Source organism: Callorhinus ursinus, unplaced genomic scaffold (genome assembly GCF_003265705.2).
Source record: "Callorhinus ursinus isolate GAN/ISIS: 27379988/994484 unplaced genomic scaffold, GSC_fseal_2.0 scaffold14, whole genome shotgun sequence".
In the NCBI taxonomy this organism is placed as follows: domain Eukaryota; kingdom Metazoa; phylum Chordata; class Mammalia; order Carnivora; family Otariidae; genus Callorhinus; species Callorhinus ursinus.
Window position 1 is genome coordinate 1,892,914 of NW_027397076.1, and position 25,106 is coordinate 1,918,019.

Below are 25,106 nucleotides of genomic sequence, written 5' to 3' on the forward strand. Positions count from 1 at the left end.
TGGCAGTAAAACTGGAAAGAAGTGGGTGTATCATTGGACAGAATACATCTTTTAGAGGTAAAAATGGCAGGATTTGAGGATGGCCAGATTTGACAAGATACGAGGGGTGAGTAAGGAATGGGGAATGGCTCCCAGGTGTCGGGCTTGAGCTTTCATGTAGATGATGGTGTTCTTTAAGGAGGTGGAAAGCTCTGGAGAAGAGGGGGTAGGGGAGGGGGAAATTGGGATTGAGGTCTGAGGCCACATGGTAGGGGGAAGGTCTTTGTACACGTGAGTCTGGAGGTCGGAGGAGAGGCCAGAGCCGGAGATAAAAATGTGGGAGGCATCAGCCTGGAGACTGTCTCATGGGACATAGGAATGAGGGATCTCACCTGGGGAGAGAAAACACAGTGGATCCTACACTGCATCCCGGAACACACCTGAAATTTGCCATTTGGAAAAGAGGAAGCTTGAGGAGAAAAGGAATGTGTGAAATAAATATCTCAGGTAATAAGAAAGGGAGTTTACCAGAGAAAGGTAATAGCGTCTCTTAGCAGTTGAAATCAGACATGACTAAGTGGAACGGATCTGCCTGCCTGATGGTGCGGTTTCCTACCCCAGCATTTGGCTTCCCAAGGAAAGCCATGGTGAACACGTATGGTTGTGCTCATCTGCACGAGTGGATTTTTCCAGGAAGGTACAATTGGAAAGGAGGGCCAAGGGGGACCATGCGTGCTTGCAGAGGGAGGTTATAATACTGAATCATGGCCTCTCAGCCGAATGAGAGCAAACGTAAGGAAAATCTAGAGCTGGATGGGCAGGCGTGAAGAAAGCCGATGGATTGGGGTTCACGATGACAGTGAAGAATTTGTGTAATGGCATCCTGGCAAGGCCCCCGGGGGCTGACACTGACATTTGAGATTTGGGAGGTTGTGCTGGTTTGGGGGACACCAAGTTCTAGAATGTAAATTTGGCCCATGTGAAGTGGCAGACATTTTGAACTGACCGTTTCTGTCACGGAATCGGGGCGGAGAGGTGGAGGAGCGTGTGGCGGACGCTGAGGTCTTCCAGAATGAGAGGAGTACCCAGCAGATGCCAGGTGGCAGTGACTAGGATGGAGAGAACAGTGGTGAGCCACCGAGGGTCAGGGTCTTCCGAAGAGGGAGAGGCAGTAAGACGGGGCAGACGCCGGCTTCCTAGCCCTCAGGTATTTGCATGAGAGAGTAGGGGAAGGGGTTCTCCTTTGGGGAAAGCCATGATCCAGGGCACGGCTGTACTTTCCCCCAAGAGCAGAGCTGGAAGAGAGCCAGGGGAAACGGAGGTTTAAAGAGGAATTTGCTGATCCCTTAGTGGAAATTCCAGAGGATTCCATAGCTGGGCTCGGGTGGGGGTGAAGGTGTGGGCTGGCCCTTGAATCACACCGGGTAGTTCGTATGATAATGCATATCCAGGGAGGATGCTGCCTGTGACGGAGATACTCAGTCATTGATCCGTTCAGTAAATACTTAGCCATCTCCTCCTATATTGCTAGATAGTGTGCTAGCAACAAAGAAGACAGCGGTGGCCAAAGTAGACAGAAGCGCCTGGCCTTGAGGCATTTTGCTGTGACTGGGGAGACAGACTGGTCGTCAGTTGTGTGCCCTGTAGCACAGAACTCAGGAAGCACTGGAATTTGAGTCCCAGGGTTTCCGGCAATGAAATCAGTGTCCTCGAGTCTCTCTTGGTCTGCAAGATGGGTACAGTGATGCCTCGGTGGGTGGTGTTGGTGCTGTCCAATCATTCAAATGTGTAAGCAGTGTTTTTGATGGGAGGTCAGGATGGGCCATCAGAGCCACCTCGAGTCCATAAGATGCTTCTGTTTAATTGGAAAGAGGCACTTTTCCTTCTAGGAACTCTCCTTCCATCTATCAGAGAACTGTTGTGATAAATAGATAACCAACAAAGTCCAGGATGTGCTGGTTCTCCCTAGTGCCCTGGCCAGTCCCTGCAGGGGTGAGGTGAGGGAGTGGGTCAGTAGGAGTGGTGGGGGACAATAACCGGTCAGTTACTCAGTGCTTTAGTAGCACAGAGCTCCGAAACAGCGATGTGCGCTTGTTAAAATGCAGATTTTGATCCGTGGGGCTGAGGGGGTACCTGACTGCCTGCATTTCTGGCAAGATATGAGCTGCTGCTGCTGGTGTTTCAGGGACCACACTTTGGATGGAGATGGCTAAGTATAAACTGTGGTCTTAGCTGCTCGTCTCAGGCAGAGGCTGAAGACAAACACGAGAGGACCCGGATCCTTGGCCCTTAAGGAGTTTTGGTGTAGTCAAGAGACATTAATGCTAGGAAATGATGAGAAGACAGTGACGTGATCAGGAATGTGCTGCTGACAGCCTTTGGAGTTTAGAACAAAGGGAGGGAGCACCTCCAGGTCTGGACTTGTTGGGAAATGTTCTGCAGAGGCAGCAAGGACTTGAAATTCCCCTGGAGGTGCAGGAGAGGAGGAAAGGCGCGGCTGGATCGTCGGGCTGTGTGGGAGAGGCTTGGGTAAAGGCAAGGGGTGCAGTAGTACAAATAATGATAAAACAAAGCTAACACCTCTGGAGGGTCCGTCTGCTGTAGGTAGGACCTGTATTGAAAGCTCAGGGAGGGCCAGCCCCGTGGCCTCTTAGGAACTGGCACCACAGCTTGTAAGAAAGGTTCACTTGAGACTCAGATGACAACATGCAACTGACAGGATTCACCCGATCTTAAAGTTACAGTCGGTGACCCAACTCTGTTGCCTGCCCATAGGATCAGTTTGGCTCCTAAGTGAATCTGAAGGATTTTGGCCGTTGGGTTCCTTAGACTTTTTGTTTATTTGTTTGTTTGTTTCTTTTGGAGATTACTTAGATTTTTATTCCCTCTTCATGTACAGTATTTCTAGACAACTCATACATCTTGAACACCCATGAAAACTCATTTCTAATGATACTAATTAAAAGACAACCTCCAGGGGCACCTGGCTGGCTCAATTGGTAGAGCTTGCAGCTCTTGATCTCAGGGTTGTGAGTTCAAGCCCCGTGTTGGCTGTGGAGCCTACTTTAAAAAAAACAAAAACAAAAAAACAATCTCCAGTGTTGATCAGATCAGCATTTGGAATGTGAGCTTCTGACTAGAGTCTTTCAGATGGTAGCCAGCCACCCCTGGAGGGTATATTCCCAATGAGGATCCTACAGATTTTTTTTTTTTTTAAGATTTTATTTATTTGACAGAGAAAGACAGTGAGAGAGGGAACACAAGCAGGGGGAGAGGGTGAGGGGGAAGCAGGCTTCCCACTGAGCAGGGAGCCTGATGCCAGGCTCGATCCCAGGACCCTGGGACCATGACCTGAGCCGAAGGCAGACGCAGCCACCCAGGCTCCCCAAGAATCCTACAGATCTTAAATCACTGCACCTCGCATGTAAAGTAAAACTAACTCATTATTCTTCACTGTTCGCGCTGAGGTATTTTGAATCACGTGCAATATAACAAGAAGACATGGTGATTCAACTTTTAAATTATAAAAGCCACACATATTTTTTGTATAAAATCTGGGAAAAATACATATTCATATATAAAGTATCCATATCCTATGCCCAGAGATAACCTATAACCTTTATATCTTTTTTATATGTATAGTTTTATAGGTATTTGTACATGTGTATACAATGTGTTATGTTGGACTGAAGGATACTTGTAATCACATTTTACTCTCAGCTGTGAATGCTGCTTTTGTGGCTTTAATAGATCACAGTAATTTTTCTGACTCATGCAATGTTTTGCATGAATGTGAATTTCATTGGTTAAGACAGATGGGAGAAGACAGATGGAGTAGTAGATGTTTAGTGGGAGAAATTGACCAGCTTGGCCAAGAAGAATTGGGTGTTGAGTTCGAGACAGGGGCATTTTAATTTTTTTATTGTTATGTTAATCACCATATATTACATCATTAGTTTTTGATGCAGTGTTCCATGATTCATTGTTTGTTCATAACACCCAGTGCTCCATGCAGAACGTGCCCTCCTCAATACCCATCACCAGGCTAACCCATCCCCCCACCCCCCTACCCTCTAGAACCCTCAGTTTGTTTTTCAGAGTCCATCATCTCTCATGGTTCGTCTCCCCCTCTGACATACTCCCCTTTTCTTCCTCTCCTGTTATCTTCTTCTTTTCCTTTTTTCTTAAAATATGTTGTGTTATTTGTTTCAGAAGTACAGATCTGTGATTCAACAGTCTTGCACAATTCACAGCGCTCACCGTAGCACATACCCTCCCCAATGTCTATCACCCAGCCATCCCATCCCTCCCACCCCCAACCACTCCAGTAACACTCAGTTTGTTTCCTGAGATTAAGAATTCCTCATATCAGTGAGGTCATGTGATACATGTCTTTCTCTGATTGACTTATTTCACTCAGCATAACACCCTCCAGTTCCATCCACGTCGTTGCAAATGGCAAGATCTCATTCCTTTTGATGGCTGCATAATATTCCATTGTGTATATATACCACATCTTCTTTATCCATTCATCTGTCGATGGGCATCTTGGCTCTTTCCACAGTTTGGCTATTGTGGACATTGCTGCTATAAACATTGGGGTACATGTACCCCTTCGGGTCCCTACATTTGTATCTTTGGGGTAAATACCCAGTAGTGCAATTGCTGGATCGAACGGTAGCTCTAATTTCAACTGTTTGAGGAACCTCCATACTGTTTTCCAGAGGGGTTGCACCAGCTTGCATTCCCACCAACAGTGTAGGAGGGTTCCGAGACAGGGGCATTTTAAAGGTGACTCTTTGCCCCAGGAGTGTGTCTCCCTCTGACCAGGCAAAAGCAGGTTCCAGACTGGTTTTCCAGTTAATCCATCAACATTTGCACATGTGGGAGGTAATTTCCAGCCCACCTTCGGTTTCTTCCTTCCTTTCTTCTTGTGTTGATTCCTGTATTGACTTCCTAGAGTAACTTCTGATATAAATTGAGATTTTTCTTTAAAATGTGTTTTTAGTGTACAGAGGTGTCATTTAAAAGTCAAATCCATGAAGGAATATTTTTTACCTGCTGGGTTTAATTTCAGATGCCAGTGTTATCATAAAATGCAAACCACCCTAGACTCTGTTTTAAAACTTTGGACAAATCGTGCCAGTTGAAATTAACTTTTGCAGATGGAGCGAGGAAAAGAGGAAAAGAAGTGTCTTAAAGAGTTTTTTAAAAATGCTTTTAAATATTAACACCACTTGAGTTCAGCTCCATATATATTCTTGCTTTCCCCTGAAGTCCAAATTCACCAAGAGCTTTCCAGTTTTTGCTCTATTAAACTTTTTTTTTTTTTTTTTTTGAGTGAGAGCAAACAGTGGTGTTATATTGAACTCTGGGAAGAAAAATCCTAAGATTCAGTATGAAGGATTTAGGATAGATCAGAGGGAAAAGGACCCCTGGCAAAGGTTGTTAGAATCAGTTCCTTAGGGAGAGGAGAGCCTGACGTGTTGTTGGCATAGGTATAACCTTTGGCCAGTTGGTCTTTTTAGGCCTCGGTTTCTCATCCCTTAAAGGGGGATGAAAACTGGTTCCTACCTCATAGGTTATTACTGCTAGCTGTCTTTGCTACTATTATTATAAGTGAACTGAAAACAAACAAACAAACAAAAAAACCCGCAAAGGGCCATTTTAATGTGGTCGTATCTCCTAAAGGAGATTCGAGTAGGGTGTTCAGGTTGAGATCACCCATTTGGTGGTGTCAGCCATACTTGTTGGGGTCTGTTTTCTGGAAAAGCCTGAGTACTGCTCCTCGTTCAGCTCTCGAGGTGGGGCTCACCCTGTCACATGTTCCTTTGCTCCGCACTTATTCAAGGGCTCTCTCATTGAAGACTCTCAGACAGAGAGGGCGTTGCTTGAGTTGAACAAAGTGAAGCTTACCCAGCGACAGGGGGCTGCCAGTGTCACAGCTAGTCACACGTGGAACTGGATTTGAATCCAGATCTAACTGCATAGCCTCCTGTCCCCTGTTCTTCCTGCGAGATTTGGCCAGTGGCAGGGCGATCCTCAATTCTTGGTGACACACAGAGTTTGTGTGGAGGGTCTGTTTCCCATGCTTCAGAATGAAACACTTCCCACGGGGGATTTTCCTCCAATCAACATTCCTTGGTTAAAGCGATTTTGCTTGTTTGGTTTTCCTTGCTAGCCCACACCCTCCAGCCCTGGGATCATTCGTCTGTTTCAAAGGAGGGCCATTTAGAAAATCATGTCAGAGTTGGGTGCAGAAGCAAACCTGGCGTTGACAATTGAGATTGGCTCCATTAGGTGTTTATTGCCAGCAACTTGCTGAACACAGACTCCTGAAACTTGGAAGGGCCGCCGTTGGTTAGAATCTGAGCCCATTTATTTGCTCAGCCGACAGTTACCAGCCAGCCTACAGGTGACAGATGGTATGCCCCGTCTTAGTGAATGCAAGGTGAGTGGACGGGATGTCTGTCTCTCGGAAACCCCAAGGTTGGTGGGGAGGGCAGACGGTTCAACCAGGCCATAGTCCCGTGGGGTTTAAGGGTTATGGCAGAGGGAAGGACACATGATGGGAATACCCAAGGGGACACCCAAACCAGCAATTTCCTTTGGGGATGACAAGCCTTGTGTAGCTGCCCGCAGGGGTAGGTTCTGCTCTGTTTGCGAGGCTCCTCGCTCCACCTGCAGCCAGTGTGACCTCGATGTGCGGAGGTAGGTGGAGATGAGATTGCGGGGCTGTTGGTTTTTAAATTCCTTTATAAGGCACATGACCTGCCGGTCAGATCCCCAGGTGAAGGATCCTGGGCCTCTACTCCGTGCGCATTGACCTTCCCCCTCTGCTTTGAACACGTCTCAGCAAGTCCTCCCGGCCTCGGGACTGACTCTCTGCAGGCTGGTGACAGGTTATCTGTGTTCCTCTCCATCTTCTGCACGTTTTAATCGTTTCCACGCTTTTTTGGACATCTTCCATATTAAAGATGGAAGCTATTAAGACAGTCCCTGGTGAGTGCAGGTTATCAGCTGTGATCGGGATGTGGTTCCCTGCAGATGACATTGGCCAACCCAGCCTCCTCTCCTCCGAGTGCGCCAGCAGGCAGCCCCCGGCGCCTTCCACGGCTCTCCCTGGCTCGAACTCAGGACCTGTTCTGCCATTTTGACCGCCCAGGGATCGGTCAGCAACTTCCTTGGTCTTTGCAGAGAGGTCCATGCATGCACTTCTCAGTCGTCACAGTTTTGGAGTGCCCGTGGATGTTTTAAGTTGGTCTCTCTTGTTAGACTGTGTTTTTGAAACTAACCCGCATTCCTGGCATTTCTGAAAACAGGGCACCTAGTTAGTGCTTGGTACATACAAGGTGCTAACTAAATGCATTTTTAGTAAGTGTGTTCAGGCTTCAAACTAATCTGTATTATAAAATACTTGCGCACGCACGTGTGTGTGTGTGTGTGTGTGTGTGTGCGCGCGCGCGCCTGTGTGAGAAAGAGAGGGAAGGAAGGAGGGAGCAGTGTCATAGTTTTCCTCATCCTTTATTTACTTTTTAAAGAGCTGTCTTGGTTTTGATAGATGTAAGACTGCAGCATTGTGTCTTGGGCTGGAAGGTCAGCAGGAAGTCGTCATGGAGCCAGATACTTTCAGGATCTCTGGGATACCCCCCCTCTGCAATCTGCATCCTTTTTACAGCGCTGGGAACTCAGCCCTTCCTCTTTGCTCTTCCTTTCAGAAAGTATTATGAGGGAGGCCGAGGACCCCGTGCTCCGGGCAGAGAAGCGGTGCTGGGATTAGGGGTTGCCACTTCTGAGAGGATGCTGGGAATCTGCAGAGGGAGACGGAAATTCTTGGCTGCCTCGCTGACCGTTCTCTGCATCCCAGCCATCACCTGGCTTTACCTGTTCGCCGGGAGCTTGGAAGGTAAGAAGGTGGCTTCCGCACAGGGAGAGGGAGGAGGGACGCACAAGGACACTGGCTGCCCCGGAGTCCTCGGAAGCCCCTCGGGTCATCTGATCCCAACTTGTCACTCTGTGGAACGGGAGGATGTTGGGGCACGTGCGTGCGGACACAGGCCGAGACGTGCCAGGTTTACACAGGTAGCGGGAGGCAGTCCATAGTGAGGAGGACAAAATGCAAACAAAAGCAAAATGAGGTGCGTCTGCATACAGTCGGGGGGGGGGGTCGTACATGTCAGATCCCAGCCTTGCACGTCGATCGCCATGTCGGTAAGGGGAGAAGGGTTTGGGCCCCGGAGGGATTCCTTCACTGTTCATGGAGCCACATGTTTCTTTCATTCTTCAGTTGTTCGTTTACTCACACGTTGAACGTTTTGTTGTTACCGTTGCTACCGCTCTTGTCAAGCGCCTCTGCCGAGCCCGGTGCTGGGAAGGCGGTGGTAGCAGACCTGGACGTGCACCGTGCCATGGAGGCGGCACGCGTGCGATGGCCAGGCGAGCCCCAGGCACCGTGGGAGACGGTGGTTGGAGCTGTCAGGCCGGGCCCGGTGTGAAAGATGATCAGTCACACTGACTGGCCCAAGAGAGGGATGCAACAGAAGAGCTGCCCTCCCCAAACAAATAAAATCAAACACCAGTCCCTGTCACTTGGCAGAAATCGGTAGAGAAGATGAGACTCGCCCTTCTTCCAGCCAGCAGTTTCAAAGGCAGTGCAGTGTTTCACGGATCAGAGATGGTTTTCTGAGCTTCAGGGAGGGAAGAAGGAATGGCCGCGTCAAGGAGGACACTCTCTTTTTATTTGCCCCCCCCAATTGAAGTCAAAAACATCTCAAGTGAAAACCTGTCTCAAGGAAGTCACTCCTGTGTTTCAATTTTCTTCGAAGATTTTATTGATTCATTTTGAGAGAGAGAGAGAGAGGGGAGGGGCAAAAGGGGAAGAAGAGGGACAAGCAGGCTCCATGCTGAGCGTGGACCCCGACGTGGGGCTCGACTCCACAACCCGGAGACCATGACCTGAGCCGAAATCAAGAGTCGACACTCAACCCCTGTCCCCCTTTTTTTCAAAGATTTTCATTTTTAGAGAGAGAGAATGTCACTATGGTGTTTTTAAACATTTCCTTGATGCATAATTTTATTGACAGCTCAGGGCTGCCTTTTAATTAGGAGGTCCACCGCACTTTCTGAGGTTTGCTCAGCGGCATGTGATCGAGGTAGCACCGTATGTCTGCATAGCAGGAAAGGGCCCAGGACCACACCCCGTCACTCCCTTGTCCCATAGGTCCCTGGAGTAGAGGAGCTTCCATCTGAGCAGCTAAATGGGGTAAATTATGACATGGCAGTGGACGAGTACATTTTGGCAAAGAGATCAGAGGGAGGAAGGTGAGTTGCTGTTGATCCTAGAAGAGACTGAAGGAAGCATTGTGCCGGGGACGATGGAAGAGCCTTGTAAAAAAGGTTGAGAGCACCCGGTGCCAGTCCAGGGCTAGTACAGGAAAACATTGACTTTGCCAGTATAACTGGATGGGTAATGATAATAGTGTAAGAATAATAACAACAATGAGGATGATTGTGTTTTAGGCATTTCTGCGGGCCAGGTGTGGTTGTAAGGACTTTGCACGCATTGACTCTTTCTCAGTGGTAATCCCACGTAGTAGGTACAGATGAGGACGGTGGGGCAGAGGTCCTGCGGTGATCTGTCCAAGCCCCAGAGCCAGTCAGGATGGACCTGGGTTATTGGACTCAAGATTTGGAGTGTCTGTCTACAATACCATGTTGTAGATTAGGACTTCAGTGAGGTAGCAGGCTTTGGCGAGAGCTTTGACACGGTGTCACATGACCTTTCTGGATGGCTGTGAGCAGAATTTTGATCTGCACTCATTGATGGAAACCCAACCCCAAATGATTTTGGCAACAAGGGAATTTGGGAGCTAACAAAACCAGTAAGTTCAAAGGTAGGACAGGCATCAGGAAAGGCTGGATCCAGGGGCTCAAATGATAATTTTGTAGCTCAGTCTCCCTCCTTCCCTTTGCTCTACTTTTGTCTGCCATGGTTTCTTTCAGGGCAGTTTTATCTACACAGAGGAAGCTTTAGCTTACAACTTACCCTCACCAGTGCCTATAGAAAGAGTTCTTTCTTCCCCTAATTCTGCAGTATTGCTTTGGATTGAATTGGCCCTGCTCACATGTAGTCCAGACACTAATCGCTGTGGTTGAGGGAGGCTGTGAGGCCAGCCCTGTGCCCTGTGCCTATTTTTGGTCATAGGGTAGAGAGGAGTTCCCTAAAACATGTGGAGTCAGAATGGGGGAGGGGTGGCCCCCAAAGGTAAGTGGTGGAGTTTCTAAAAAAAGGAGACTGGGAGTTGATCTGCAGTATGGAGAATTCATAATCGTCTGTGCTTAGTGATAGGTTGATACCAGCTGGAAGTCTGCTTTCCACCATCACACTATCTGGGCCAGCCCTGGTGGATGGAGTGACCTTGATCCTTGACTTTGAATGATTTCATTAGACTGGCAGATAGACGACGGGAAATGGGGAGGGTCGAGGAAATAATACTCTGAGGTGACCTGCACCGACTGGGTGTAGGTGCCTTATTTATCAACATTGATGCTTATCATAAATCCTCCCCTTGGGATCAAATCACAAATGGCATTAAACAGGGGCTAGATGATGTGAGTACATTAACAGGTATTCTCACTGGAATGACAGAGGTGATGTGTGTCTTTTATAGGGTATCTGTTAGTCCATAGCTGGACCACAGCATTTATTTCTGGATGCCACACTTTAAGAACAGGCGAGACAAGTCAGCATATTTAGGAGAATCATGGTGAATGACAGTGCCAATTCAAACCTTGTTACCTACGAAATAGTGGAAGGAATTGGGGCTATTTACCTTGGAGAAGCAGAAGCTGCAAATGTACATGATCAGCTTCAGCAAGCAGTCAGGGGGCTGTCACCTGAAAGAGAGATGGCCCCCAAATCTATGGAGGGACGTGGCAGGGAGCCAGCTGTCAAGCTCATCATAGTAAAGGATCACTCTGTCCAGGGCTGGAATGAGCTGCCCTGAGAGGTAATGAAAAACCTAACATGAGAGGTGTGTAAACAGGAGTGCAGTGTGGCGGTGGGGGGGTGGAGCTCAGCGTCAGGGGTGAGGGCACAGGATGACCTGCCTGACCTATCCTGAGCCAGAGATTGGAGACTCTAGAAAAGGCAGAGTCTTTACTGGGAGACAAAGGGTACTTCCTTGCAGCCCCTGCCAGTTGCCAGTGGACATCTGTGCATTTCCAAAAGAGCCCAGGGAGACATGCTTTTCTCTGTAGTTAAACATAACAACTTTGCAATCCATTTATCGACACCCGTGAGTTTTCTGTTTCAAGGCAGGGGAAGCCATAAATAAGGGACAGAGCTGCTGCCTGTTTTCATGAAAATGCTATTTATACTTTATGTGAGTTTGTTTATTTTTCAACCCTGTTTAATTTCATTGGCTCTCCCGGAGATACAGATGCCCTCAGCACAAAGTTTTGGAGTTAGATTACACACAGCAGCAAGATACATTGAGAGCGCACTAGATTGTGGCCGGGGGGTGGTCTCAGGCTCCCAGATCAGCTGAGCCAGAGTAGCTGGGTGATTGGGGGTACGATCACCGCTCTTTCTAGGCCTTTGTGTCCTGTTGCATGAAATGACATAAAACTGAAGGTCACCTATGGGGGCTCTTGGGGCCCTAACATTCTAGAACTTTTCTGTTCTTGGCATCTGATGTGAATGAGTTGGAAATGACCAGGATCTTCCCCAGTTAATGGGAAATATGTCCAGAAGAGGGAATGGGCTTCCTGTGATTTGCTCCTGAGTGTGGATCCAGGATCGATGCATAAATGTTATGGGGAAGCAGACATGGTCTTCATATAAGAAGGAACTCTTGCTGTAAGAATTAGACTCGCCAGGTATCAGAGTCCACCCTCTGGGGAAGTGATGAGATCCCCATGCTCAGAGCTGTTTGTCAGAGGTCAAGTGACTGTTGGTTATGGATACTACTCAAGGGGGGTGTTGTTGCTGGTACTTCGACCCCCGAATTCTTAAGCCCTACTTCCTTCATTCCTTCTCCAATCCACCTTTCTTCCTCTAGCATCTCAGTGACCCTTCCCAGCTTCCCGTCCTTCATGCTCAAAGCGGTGAGTCTTCGCGTCAACCCTTGGGTCCCTGCTGAGCACGCCGGCCCCTCACCCTTAACGAGGTCAGCTTCCTGTACCACACGTGTCCAAACTCCTTGTACTGTCTTTTCTTCACACCCGCTTTACTTTTCTTGTTTTTTTCCTAATCACCTGTCTTCACAAGTGAGTACCAGCGTCCGGAAGGAAGGAAGAGGTTGTCTTCTGTTCAGCCTTCTATCTCTAGAGGAGCCAGGAGAACCGTTTGTTGAATGAGTGAATGAGCGAAGAATGCCCTCTTCTGGCTTGGAGGGCTGACAACTCTCCCCATTGCCTCCTGGATTCTCTCCAGACTCCTGATCATGGCTCAGGGTCTTTCACGGGCATTTTCCCTTAGCTTATAATTTCTGTCTTCACTCAGGTGAGCACCTCATTGAACACCCGGAGAAAACTTGTTTTTTCCTGCTTCTTAATGTTTGCTCTTTGCTCTTTCTGCCCAGTATGCAATTCTCTTTTTTTCCACTACCCTTCCTCCTAGCTGGCGTCTTCAGTGCTCACGTTCAGTGTCATTTCCCCCTAATGTCTGATCCCGTGTGGAAGCTTCTGTGACAGAAGGGGTAGTTTCCTTGTTCTGTGTCTTTCTAGCCACTGGCTTTTGAGTTTGGTGAGAAGGGGGACTGTTTTACTCATCTTTACGTTTTCAGAGTCTGGGCATCAGTCTTAGTGGGTCCTTAGTATGAATGTTGACTGGGAGGGAGTCTGGATATTGAGGGATGCAGGAGCAACTCCTGGGGCTCTGAGCGTCTGTGATTTTGAGACCCCAGAATATGGCACCAGGAGCCTCACCTTCCTTCTGGATGTGACATTAATTGTGGGACCCGAGGAAGTTCTGCTTCAGGACACCTCCATTTGAATTTAGATCGTGCTGATTACTTTCTTCCAGAGTCCCCTTTTCTCACGGGTATGTGAGTTTTGTTTGCCGGATGTGGTTCTTTCTCTTCTGGCCATTGAGGAGATGGTGTCAGCTGTCACTGAGTTACCAGCATGTGGAAGAAGCGTGCTTTTCCGCCATCCAGAAGTTGGTTTACACATGCTGCCCTCCTAGAATCTATAACCAGCTCCGTGCAGAAGCTCATTCCAGAAGCTTTCTGTGGTCAGGGAAGCAGGCCAGCGAGGGTGTGGGTGTTATTTGAAAGCAAATGGTCTTCTGAGGATGCACAGTCCTGAACATTTAAAACCCGTGTCGTGAACAGGCACAGGATATTAATTTCTGGACTGATTTCAGCCCACACCCACATTTTCGTTCACTGTTCAGGCCATCCTTGTCACCACAAATTCCTCCTGAAATGAATGGTTTGAGAGTCGTCTTGATAAATTTCAACAGAAAGAAATGGGGTCCTGACATCGGACTGTTTTGAAGATCTGCAGTGAGAACCAGGGAGTTACAAGTTAAACGCTTTCTTTGCTTTATTGCTGTGGGGGACCATGGGGCCCATGAACCATGGAACAGGGGAGGTGGTTGGGGGGTGGTTCTTTTATCCAAGTAGAGCTTGTCCAGATGTGACCGATTCCCCAGCCTCACGCCTGCTTCCCTCGGCCCAGAGACTGTGCCAGAGGCCGGTGAGTTCAGAGAGTGCAGGGTGCTAGTGAATAATTTGCTCAAGGTTTCAGTATCCCCTGGGACCAGGCTCTGTGGCAGCTGTGAAGGCAGCCAAGCCATCCTGCCTTCCTGCCAGTGGCCCAAACAGATCTCTTAATGAGGATATTACGGGGTCCAAGAACACAGAGTGCTGAATGCAAAATGAAACGGAAAGTGTATTATACAAGTTGTGTTTAATACGTCAGAAATGAAGAGCTTTCCTGGCCGATGCTTCCTAGCTGTTAGTGAGTTCCAGCAGAAGCCTGCAAAGCAGGGCGGAAGCGAGGCAGCGGCGAGTGGAGACCAAGCCACAGGTGCAGGGGGCTGCGCGCATGTCTGCTTCTTACCTCGGGCCCGAAGGCGTCTCCTTTAGCTCTTAGACTCTGAGGATAGTTGAACCCTGTCACAGTAGTTTTCAGCTGTGAGGTGGTTGCTAAGGTGACCTTTACTTTTGCACCAGCTCTTGATCGTGTAGCATGATCGGTGGTCCTGCTGGGGTGGAGCAAACGGCCCTGACGACGTGGCGTCTGTTGTCTATGCCTCCTGGAGGAGCTCGTGGCTAGAACCTTGCAGCGGGTTCAGGGAACCTGGTGTCTGCTAATCAGCCACCTTGCATCCCTTTCCTGTGGTGGCGGTTACAAAGTCCCACGTTTAGTGCTGAAAGGAACACGGATTTCTTGTCTTATGGTTCTGGAGGTCAGAAATCTACAGTCAAGTCTCATTAGGCTAAAGCCAGATGTTGGCAGGGCTGGTTCCTTCTGGAGGCCCCAGCGGGGGTCCGTCTCCTGGCCTTTCTCAAGGGCAGAAGTGGAGCTCCTTCACATTCCTCTTGCTGACTCTGAGCTCCGCTCCTGGAAATGGTCACATCTCCTTCTGTGACTGTCCTGTGTTCTTAAAAGGACCCTTGGGAGTCCATTGGGCCCACCTGGATAGTCCAGAATAATCATTCCATCTTACAAGCTTTAGTTAATCACACCTGCAAAGTTCCTTCTGCCACGGAAGTTAACAAATTCATGGGTTGTAGGAATTGGGACAGGGACATACCTGGGGATCATTTGGATGTCCATGATCATTATTTGGATGTCCGTATTGCCCGGGCCTATTCTCCGCACCCCGTCCATTGTGTTATTCTTTAGAGACAAAGGGGTGTTGTACCATCTCTTCTCTTACATGGGTATCTTACCCTGCTCTAGGCGTTTTGGGTCATGTAATTTTAATACGTGTAAACATCCAGAAGGACTTACTGCTCATGAAAATGGCATTGAATTCAGATGTGTGTGTTCAAACAATTTTAAACCATGATATTTTGTCTGCAATAGGTGTTTAATCCATAATGATAGGTTAAGATTTTCTGAAAAGGACAGGAACTTCTGCTCTTTGGAGGTGCTAGTCTTAAAGGGACTTTATTTTTTATTCCAAATGGCAATTTAACCAAAGAAGGGCATTTCATTCAGAGAAGACCTGTTGATGGTCTATTAATTTTAGGTAAAATATTTTTAAAACTCCTTTTGAATATGATTTGGTGTTATCAACTAAACCTGAACATACCCCATGACCCGTCAGTTCTGTCCCTAGCCATATACCAGAGAGAGAATATATGTACGTTTGCACAAAAAACAGGTACAAGAATGTTCACATCAGCATTATTTTTAATAGTGCCAAAGAGGGAAATACTGAAATGTGCATCCACAGTACAATAAACACATAACTAGTGGCATATTTGTATAGTGAAGTACTACAGAGCAGTGAAAATGAATATTCTCAGAGATAGTATTGAGCAAAAACAGACGCAAAAGAGTGTACGTGCTGGTGGATTCCAATTCTATAAATACAAAACCAGACAAACGTTAATCTGGGAATAGAGACTGGGCCCAGAGCCAAAGGAAGACTTTGGGACACTGGTGACTTAACTTTTTACCCTGTGATTCTACAGGTGGGTTCACTTTGTGAACACTCATCAAATTTTTCATTTGTAATTCACTTTTCTGCATGTGTTATTTTACTTAAAAACAACTGTGCAACTCCTGATAGGTGACTGAATTTGAAGAGATTTTTGTGGGGTTTGCATTCTTTTCAGATAAGAAGAATTTTATTAACCTTTGGGATTTACGAATCTGTGTCATTGTTTAACTTGAAATTCAAACACTTTATACGCACAGAACTTTTCTTTGGGGATATATATTTAACACTTCTCTTTAACCACGGTTCCTTTTTCCCCCTTCTGATCCACCTTACCATTTGGATGCCCCCAGTGAGGGTCTGATCACAGCACTGATGCAAGACCTGAAACTTGCTCATAAAACCCTAATTCTGAAAGTGTGTGTTCATCACATTGAGACAAGATCAGTGTTCCTTCCAGAACTCTGGCAATGACAAATTCCAATTAATGTGAACGTGATACTGTTTCTTAATATGGATACCAAGCCACATTGGATGAGAGTTTCCATCTGCATTCGTCAACCGACCTGCATCGTCCTAAAACCCTTGTGCCTAGAAAAACGATTTTTATTGTAAGAGACATGAAAACATGAAAGGGCCGTGTACTATTTAAACTGGAGCCACAATGGAAGGGATAGCAATCGCTAGCTCTTGGTTAGACAGATTGGCTGCATCTGGCCCACAGTTGTGTTGTGCTTGGCCGGTGCATTGCTTTTACCATTTTCAGCTTGATTATTGACCATTAACACTTGGGAGATTGCACATAAAGATCGTGATCTCTGGCTTTCCTTAACAACATGGAAGGATCTAGCAACCCGGACCCTCCTTTGATGCTAGTGATTGTTGGCTGGAGCGGAGTCATAGCGGTCCCTTTGTGCAGTGCATGAACGCTCTAGTGTGTCACCATGACCTCCTTCCTGGTGGATCCCCGTGTCGCTCTGTATGATGCTTTACGCAGAGCCAGGCTGAGAAGAAAGCGCTCCTGGTAGTTCCTTATGTCACTCGTTGACCGTGGCTGGCTCAGTTAGACTGCGTTTGGACTTCCTGGCTTACCCTGTGCCATGTGCCGGGCTGGGGATGTGACCTGCATTCTCTCCTGTCTCTCTCCAAACAGCTTCACGCGTCTTCCATTTGACAGACAGGGAAGCCGAGGCTCAGAGGGGTTGTGCTCCTTGGCCGGAGTCAGCCCGCTGGTACCTCGGGGAGCCAGCATTCGAACCCGGGCCCTGCCCTGAAGAGTCATTGAGGCCTGACTCTCAACGACTTGCAGATACCGAAACAACTGGCAGAGGAGATTTTAAAGTCTGCGCGCTCAGGTTCCAAACTGGGACAAGACGAGAAGCAGGCTGTATTCTGTGGCTGGCAGGATTGTTAGAGGCCAATGTGAGCAGAGAATACGGGTAGTCTGTTAGTGCAGTTTGCATTTTGCCTCCGCCATAGACTCCTACAATTAAGAGCAGGAGTGAGTTTTAGGATTCCTCTCGGCAGCCTGACAGCCGAAGCAGATAAAACCTTTGGAAACCACTTAAGGAGTTCATCCAGGGCGAGGGCTGATGCGGGAGGGGGTGAAAGTGTCCCTGAGGGACAAGCGGCACTATTTAAATGGGATTGACGGTAGACTTGGTACTTTGCACTACTGCAGGTTGGTTCCTCCCCCCAAGGAAAGGGGAGCATGATTGTAGCTGTGGCGTTTGTTGTGAGGGCTGAACAGAGTCCCTGTTACAGAGACGGTTGTTGAGGACGTGTCTGTTCTCTTCCCTTTCTCCTATTTTCCTGGAGTGTTGCAAGGCCATCCTGGGACAGATGCAAAAGATCCCCCACCTGGTCTAAGCAAGGCCCACGGAGGCCACTGCAGCCTAGAGAAGTGGCCACACTACGCTCGCAGCCTCAGCTGGCGGGTGCAATTGGAACCGCCACTCGGACCGTCTGTATCACCATGTGACCCACTGTTTTCTACCTCTTCGTATCCCTTTAAGTAAAGACCAGAGATGAAGGTCACATCTGTTCCTTTCTATCCATCTGCATTTCTGTCCATCCACAGCACTCCCCGTAGGTGTTGGAAAGCAGGGGGAGAGGGTGGGGAAACTGAGACCTGTACCTGTGGTCGTAAATGCACCTGCAGCTACTTGTGGACCCGGGGACCGTGTTTGGGGAAAGGAAGCCCTCTCACATGGATGGCCTGTAGTGAGAACATTTGAGGAGGAACAGAGAGGAAAGGACCATCCTCTGACGCCACACTGAATCCCCTCTATAACAAGATTTGTCTTATGGGGCTGTAGCTGAGTCTGCACACCCCCTCTCATCCCAAACCTCCCTTTAAACACTGTGTCCTCAGCTGAGGAACTTAACCTCTCCAAGCCCAAATTGCCGCCTCTAAAATTGGGGCGCTGCTCCCTGTTTCACAGGGTTTTTGTGCAGGTGAAAAGGAGTCCATCGTGCCAATGCAGAGTCGATTCACAGAGTCCCTTTGTGTTCATCCGTGTTTCTACATGCTGACTGTGCTCTCTGAAGCAAAAAAAAAAAAAAAAAAAATCACTTATGGACTCACGGGAGTTGAATGTTTAAGATTGTGCTGTTAGGGAGCCTTGCATCATCAGGATCCTTCTTCTCTTTCCAAGGGTGGGCCCCTTCGGTAATGGGTGTTTGTCATTTTTGCTCCAGCAGAGGGCACTCCATATCCCGTCTCCCGCCTCCCCATGAGTTCTTCTGCTGGAGCAGGTGCAGGGTGTTAAAGCCTCTCCAGGGCACCAGGAGGTAGCCATGACGATCAGGTAGCATGGTGCTGCTGACCAGCTTTCTCACATACGTGTAACTAATCTTCCCACAACTCCATTAGGGAAGGCGGTACTCCCAGAGATGAGGCACCTGAGCCTCCCCAGAGCCGTTGGTGGATGGTCCAAGAACATTCATTCACTCAGCACGCACAGCCAGGCACTGTTCTGGGGCACTGGGGATGGGGCTTTCCGTCCCATGATCCTGTCTCCTTGTCTCCCGGAGCTCCCTTTCTGGTGGAGGGGGAGAAATGATTCACGGATAGCTTCTTGCTCTGCTGAGTGGGGGTAAATGCTACAAAGAAAAATAAAACATGGCGAGACAATGGTGAGGGCGGCAGTGGAGGGGGGAAGGGGCTGTTTTAATAGGGCGGTTGGGCAGTCCTCTCTGGTGAGGGACGTCTCAGCAGAGGTGAGTGGAGAGGGGAGGAACATTTCAGGCAGAAGGGACAGCGGGAAGTGGAGGGGTGCTTGGCACCTTTGTGGAAGGGCACGGAGAAATCAGGTGGGCTGGAGAGGGAGTGTGGCGGGCCAAGTCCGGAGAGGCCGGCGGGGCCACCACACCAGCCTTGGGGAGTCGGTCTTGGAGCTCTGTACTCTGATTCCTCCATCGTCCTCATCTCCTCGGGAAGCTTATTTCTTGGGCCCTCCCTTTGGCTGCTAACCTCAGAGGAACCTGAGCGAGTATTTGCTCCTCCTGCCTGGAAGGATCTCTGGTTCCAGTGTTGCCAGATGATCAGAACCACCTGGGGTATCTGTTGAACTTGGGGACTCCCGGCCCGCCCTGGGGCCCTCAGGCAGAATACCGTTCCAGGGCTCCGGCTCAGATAGGCTAAATGGGGTGCTACAGTGGAGGTGCCCCTGCTTTCAACAAGTGCATCAGGTGAGCCTGATCTTCTGCCAAGTTCGACATGATTCTAGATCTTTCTCTTTTCCATGTATGTTCCCTTCTCCCCCTGGGAAGATCTCCCGTCCCCCCTCGGCTCAAGGACTCCAGGACTTGGATTTGATAATGACCAGGTTAGTGATGACGGTGTGGATTGAGCGCCTACTGTTTGTCTTTCTGCAGCATCCCGGCCTCTGCTTTATCCCTGACACTTAAATCTTCGTCCTCACACCTGGTTCCTGAGGGAGCTCCTACCTTCGGCGGTTTGTGCCGCTGTTCGGCTTCTAGTGTTGGGTTACACCTCCCTTACGTAACTTTCCTCTTCTGTGGAGTTGCTGTGTAGACTAGAAGAACGGTGTGCGTTGCTCAGAAGAGTGCCTGACACGTGATGAGTGCTGGGTAAATTGTTTTTGTTACTAGTATGCACCCAAATTTCTACACCCTCCGACCTTCCATCATCGTCTCCGAATCCTTGGTGTTTGGCACAGTACCTGGAGTACAGCAGTTGCTCAACAAGTGTTGACGTGCCTGAAATAGAAATACCAGCTCTTTACTTACTGAGGATTTAGGTTCTTGTAATAACTCGTCTGTTCCTCAGAACAAATAAGGTAAATCCTGACCTTCCCATTTTGCAGATGAGGAAACAGACCCCCAGGAAATTTCAGTCATTTGCTCAAGCTTCCAGAGCTAGCGCATGGTAAGAGCTAAGGCTTAGCCCGGGGAGCTAAGATCCTTTCCATTCACCTCTTAAACTGACATGATTGTAGATCTTTCCTTTTTCTAAGTTCCCTTCTTCCTACTTCGTTCTCTGCAGAGATTGGGAGAAGCTGATCATTCCCACTTGTATGAATAACCCTTCACATGTATTTGGAAAGCGTACTAGACCAAAACTTCAAAGGTGGTGGAGTGTCCAGTTGTGTTAACTTTTCTTACTTTTCAAGCCCTGGGGTTTCTTTGCCTGTCCCTTGGGCTTCTCTGCCGGTTGCTTCTGCCTTGTTGATGGTTGGAGCCATACTTCAGGGACAGATGCCATACTTCAGGGACAGATAAGGGTCAGCCTGTTCTGAGCAGCAGACTAACTAGCCCGTGCTTTCCCCCACGCGGAAACCGTGCCTGTGATTTATGCTTCCCAGCATGCAGTGCCTGGCTCACTCCAGGGAGATGGGGCAGGGGGGAAGCGCATGTTGGGCTGTTCAGATCCGTCCAGAAATGAATGTAGGCACTCCTCTGTGCCGCACGTGGGAGCCGGTGCTGAGGTGGCAAGTGAGTGAGACTGGTCCGGGCAGAACAGCATCTCACCCACGGTTTAATTTCATGTTTTGGATAAACACTCCGAGGTGAGTGGCATGAAGGGGCGGGTAAGTAAGGATCTCAGAGAGTATTTATGAAATCTTTGTTTCCCCCTCTCCACCTCTCTCTTAATAGTGAGCCCTGCCTGGGTGGCTCTCTGAGCAGAAAGGAGTGTGCTTTTTCCCTTTGGTCCAAAGTCTCTGCACTGCTTTCCGGGTGCTTCCATGACAGGTAGTAATCAGAATGAGACTGTTGAGTTGCATATCATCTCAGTTGCTTCGCTCGTTCAGTTCCCAGGTGAAATCTCTGGGCTCCTTCCGGTGTTGAGGCCATTCCTTCTGTCTGCCCTTAATGTGGGATGATGGAAGCTTGTGCTGGTGAGCATTGGCTCTGTGTGCTGTTCCCAGCACTTGGGTTACTTTTTGCAACACCCCTCTCAGGTCGCTCCTATCCTCATGGTCCCTGCACAGCTCAAGCGCAGGGTGTTAGGAAACTTGGTCTAGGTCGCAGAGCCAGGGAGCGCAGCCCCGGCTTGTCTGGCTCAGAGCTTGTGCTTTTAACTGCATACATACACACTGTGCCCTGCTTCCTTCCCTTCCATTATGGTCAGCAGCATGTGTGTGGTTCTTCCTCTGTGCAGAGCACCGGCCACGGGGGAACAGGGGAATATGATTTTCTGGGGCATGGCTTTGGTGTAGAAATTCAGAAGCCCAAAGGCTTCTGAGAACACTGCACAAAGCTCAGTGGGCTGTGCATGGGCCACAGGCCAGAAAAGGGCTTTACCAGGAAGTGATCCTGGAGCCTGGTGTTGAAAGGGCAGTAAGTGTGTTCTGGGGATTTGTGAGAGCATTTTTTTTGTCCTTTGGGAAGACACGGAAGTGAAACCACAGGGCAAGAGGGATTTGGAAGTTGGCTCCTCTGCCCCATACATTGTCATGGCCTGTCAGAGGAGCATGCACCTGAACGTGAGGACAGCAGGCGAGTCAGAATGGAAGGGACATCAGGCTTTGCAGACAGAAAGCTCTAGGCTTGAACTCTGCCTGCCATGCAGCAGCTGTGTAACCACAGGCACACCTCTCACCTCGTCCACACCTCTGTTTCTCTTGCATAAATGGGAACAGCACTCATCCAGAGCTCCTCAGCTGAGTGTAAAGATTTATGTAGGCACCTGATGCATACTGGGATCTCTGTGAATTGCAGCTACTCGTTTTATTTTATTTTTGATGAGATCATTTATCAGTAAACTTCAGATCTGTAATTGCAAATCAAATATAGTATTAAAAAATCTCTTTGACACATAGTTGTTGCCCAGTAAATAGAAGGCAAAGGCTTCATGTGCATGCAGTTGGGCTGGACTCGTTGCCGGCAGGGCCTAATGGGAGAAAGCACAAAATGAGAACGGAGGGCGGTCAGGTGGACCGCCGAGGGTCACCTGGCTAGTACGCAGTGGTGCTCACTTTCTCAGCTCTGAAAGTCTGGCTGGGCTAGCATTCTGTCTCTTAGAGAAAATTAAGATCCAGGGAAGCCGAATGTCTGGTCCAGTCATTCAAGTCCTTGGCATCAAGAATGGACTATCACTAAATAGCCATGTGGCAGGTCAAGGGCTACTCTGTTTCCTAATCTGTAGGACGGAAGTGATAACACGTCTGCCCCGCCCATCTCAAAGAGTTGTTCTGGAGATCTGACATATTAGTCCACGAAGAAGAAAACTAAGAAGTATATAAAGGTTAGCTGGCTCGACAAAGGACAGGTGGAATTTCATTACCAATTCCTGATTTCCTGGGGTCCCCCTCCTGAGTCCATTCCCATTTTCTTGGGATAAGGAAAATGTCTGGCAACTATTTTTGGTCCACACAAGGATCTTAGGATAGTAGTCAGAAAGATGAAATTCCTCCTCCCTCTGAATACAGCTGAGGTCTGCAGGGTTAGAAGGTGGAGGCATTTCATCCCAGAGCAGAATTTGGATGGTGGCCGTGAGGTGAGGTCGAGGGGGCTGGCTGGAGCTTTCTCCAGGTCCTGGTGATGGGAAGAGGGGCGGAGTCCGGCAGCCTCAGTGGCTGGTTTGGGACATCTTGATAGCAGAATGAGGATCTGAGAGTGAACACCTTCAACCTGGTCACACCTGGGTGTTGGGACCCTGGAACCGGTGACACCCAGCAGTGAGGTGAGCCAGGATGCCAGTGTCAACAGTCTTTGCCAGGAAAAAGAACGTTCTATGGAAAGATGGGGATGGCTTTGTTCATTTCCAGTGTGAAGTAGACACTGAACTTTCATATTCATCATGAAGCAAAGTGTGGTTGGAATAAGGCAGAGTTGTCAGCAGGGGCTTTAGTAGGTGGTGCTGTCCAGGTGAGCTAGGGTGGCAGGTGCATGGTGCTTGTATCCTTAAGCCTTGGTTCTAAGTCGGATTCTGCTGCTCACCAGCTGCATCGCCTGGGAGCCATCCCCTGTGCTGTTTCTGACCCTCTGCTCCTCCTCAAGCTTTAGGGGACGGTTGTGACAGATGAGCTAGTACAGGACAGGAGCCTTGCACACATGGTGCCAGGCATTCAGGGGTCACTCGGCAACCCTTAGCCCCCTCTAAAGGAAATGGGATCAGAAAGAAGACAAGTAGGGACGCCTGGGTGGCTCAGTCGTTAAGTGTCTACCTTCGGCTCGGGTCCTGGTTGGGATCGAGCCCCGCATCGGGCTCCCTGCTCAGCGGGAGGCCTGCTTCTCCCTCTCCCACTCCCCCTGCTTGTGTTCCTTGCCGTCATTCTCTCTCTCTCTCTGTCAAATAAATAAATAAAATCTTAAAAAAAAAAAAAGACAAGTAGCGTTTATTGAACACTTACGTGTGCTCGGCACTGTTCTCTGGGGCGGACACAGGTGCCCCCCTTCTGTCCTACGAAGTTGATTTCTTAATTATGCCCACGTACAGGTGAGGAAATTGAGGTACAGTGAGGTTAAGTTACTTGCCCAAGGTCACGCTGCTCGGCAGTAAGGGAGGGAGCCCCAGGGACCATGCTTTTAGTTACGATGCCGTGGAGGGGAACCCAGTTATCCCTCTCTGACAGATGGGGGAACCAAGGCAGCAGGAGGTCAAATACCCTACAGAAACAGCGGGTTTGTGGCGGCAGTTGGCACGTTTCTCACGTGTGGATGGTTAAAAGCTGAAGCTGGTTCTGCTGGGACTCTCAGCAGAAGGAGGAATTTTTCCATCCCAAACAGAGCCTCCTGTGGAGGGGGTGGCGTGGAACCAGGCTCCGGTCCTCTTCCTTCATGCCTCCTGGCCCTGGGCTTTGGAAAGCTTGGCTCTTTCCAAGGGTTATCTCAGGACCCGACTGTAGGGCTCCTTCTCCCTTCCAGCTGCAGTTCCAGGCGCTCCAGTGGTGCTGCCCAGCATCCCCACTCCTCTGCAGCCCCTCCCGCGGTCTCCACCCCTGCCCCTGCCTGTGGCTTTGTGAGAAACCAGTCACGGGTGTGTGGGGGTGAGTGGGGGTGTTTCAGCTGGCATCGTGCTGCTCTGAGGACTCTGCCCCCCCTGGACCCCCCCCGCAGGGTTGGGTGCCTCACTGGCTCCATGTGTCTATTCTTGGTTCCAGCACGCTTGTGCATTTAGGAAAGTCTCCTTTCCCCCAGACGTGCTTGCAGCTAGCCCCAGGTGCCTGACATTGGATCTCCCAGTGGCTGGTTTTTCTGTGGGTATTTGCATTCCCATCAGCCTGCGAGAGCCTTGAAGAGTCAAACTAGCTTTGGGGCCTCTTTAAATTCCCTACTATGTGTCGCACGTGTAAGGACCATGATCTCTAGTTGAGATGCTGGTCCTATATTGGCCACTTTTCAAATTTGTCTTTTTTAACCTACCTGAGGGGAGCGTATATCACTTTTTTTTTTTTTTTTAATTTAAAAGCTGGGGCAAAGCAGTTTTTATTCTTTGTGTGTGCCTCATGCTCTAGTGTGCTGATTATATACACAGAAAACGTCTATGTTCCGCAGACGCCTTTTGATGATGCTTTGACTTCCTGTGTGAATTCCAAGCCAGTCCCCTTCATTGGAAGTTTTGTTTTGTTTTTTAAGATGTTTCTTATTTATTTGAGAGAGAGAGAGAGAGAGAGAGCATGAGTGGGGGGAGGAGCAGAGGGAGAAGCAAACTCCCCACTGACCAGGGAGCCCGATGTGGGGCTCAATCCCAGGACCCTGGGATCATGACCTGAGCTGAAGGCAGACACTTAACCAACCGAGCAGCCCAGGCGGCTCCATTGGAAGGTTTTTGTTAGTGAAATGGTTCCAGTTCCTTCTGTAAGACGTGGGCGTAAACATTGTTCTGCACAAGATCTGCCCTTCCGGATTGTCCTGCACCAATTTCACGGTTCTCAAACCCTGAAGCCCAGATGTCAAGTGGTGTGGCATTTGGGAAGTTGGGAATCCTGAGCTTACTTGAGATGAAAAATCACCCAGGGTTTGTGAGGTTTCGTGGGGGGTGGGGAAGAGGATGCTCTCTGTAACTGCCTTTTTTAATAACCGCCCCCCCCCCAAC

General features: G+C 49.0%; 1 protein-coding gene across 8 annotated transcripts in view; it reads left to right on the forward strand.

Moving 5' to 3' along the window:
- LARGE1 (LARGE xylosyl- and glucuronyltransferase 1) overlaps nt 1-25,106 on the forward strand; it is a 548,382-nt gene that overhangs the window by 132,157 nt on the left and 391,119 nt on the right. For all 8 annotated transcript variants that reach the window (XM_073900333.1, XM_073900329.1, XM_073900330.1 and 5 more), the window contains one exon: nt 7,698-7,885. In XM_073900333.1, coding sequence (XP_073756434.1) covers nt 7,780-7,885 — 106 coding nt within the window. In that variant the 5' untranslated portion in view covers nt 7,698-7,779. The remainder of the gene's footprint in view (nt 1-7,697; nt 7,886-25,106) is intronic.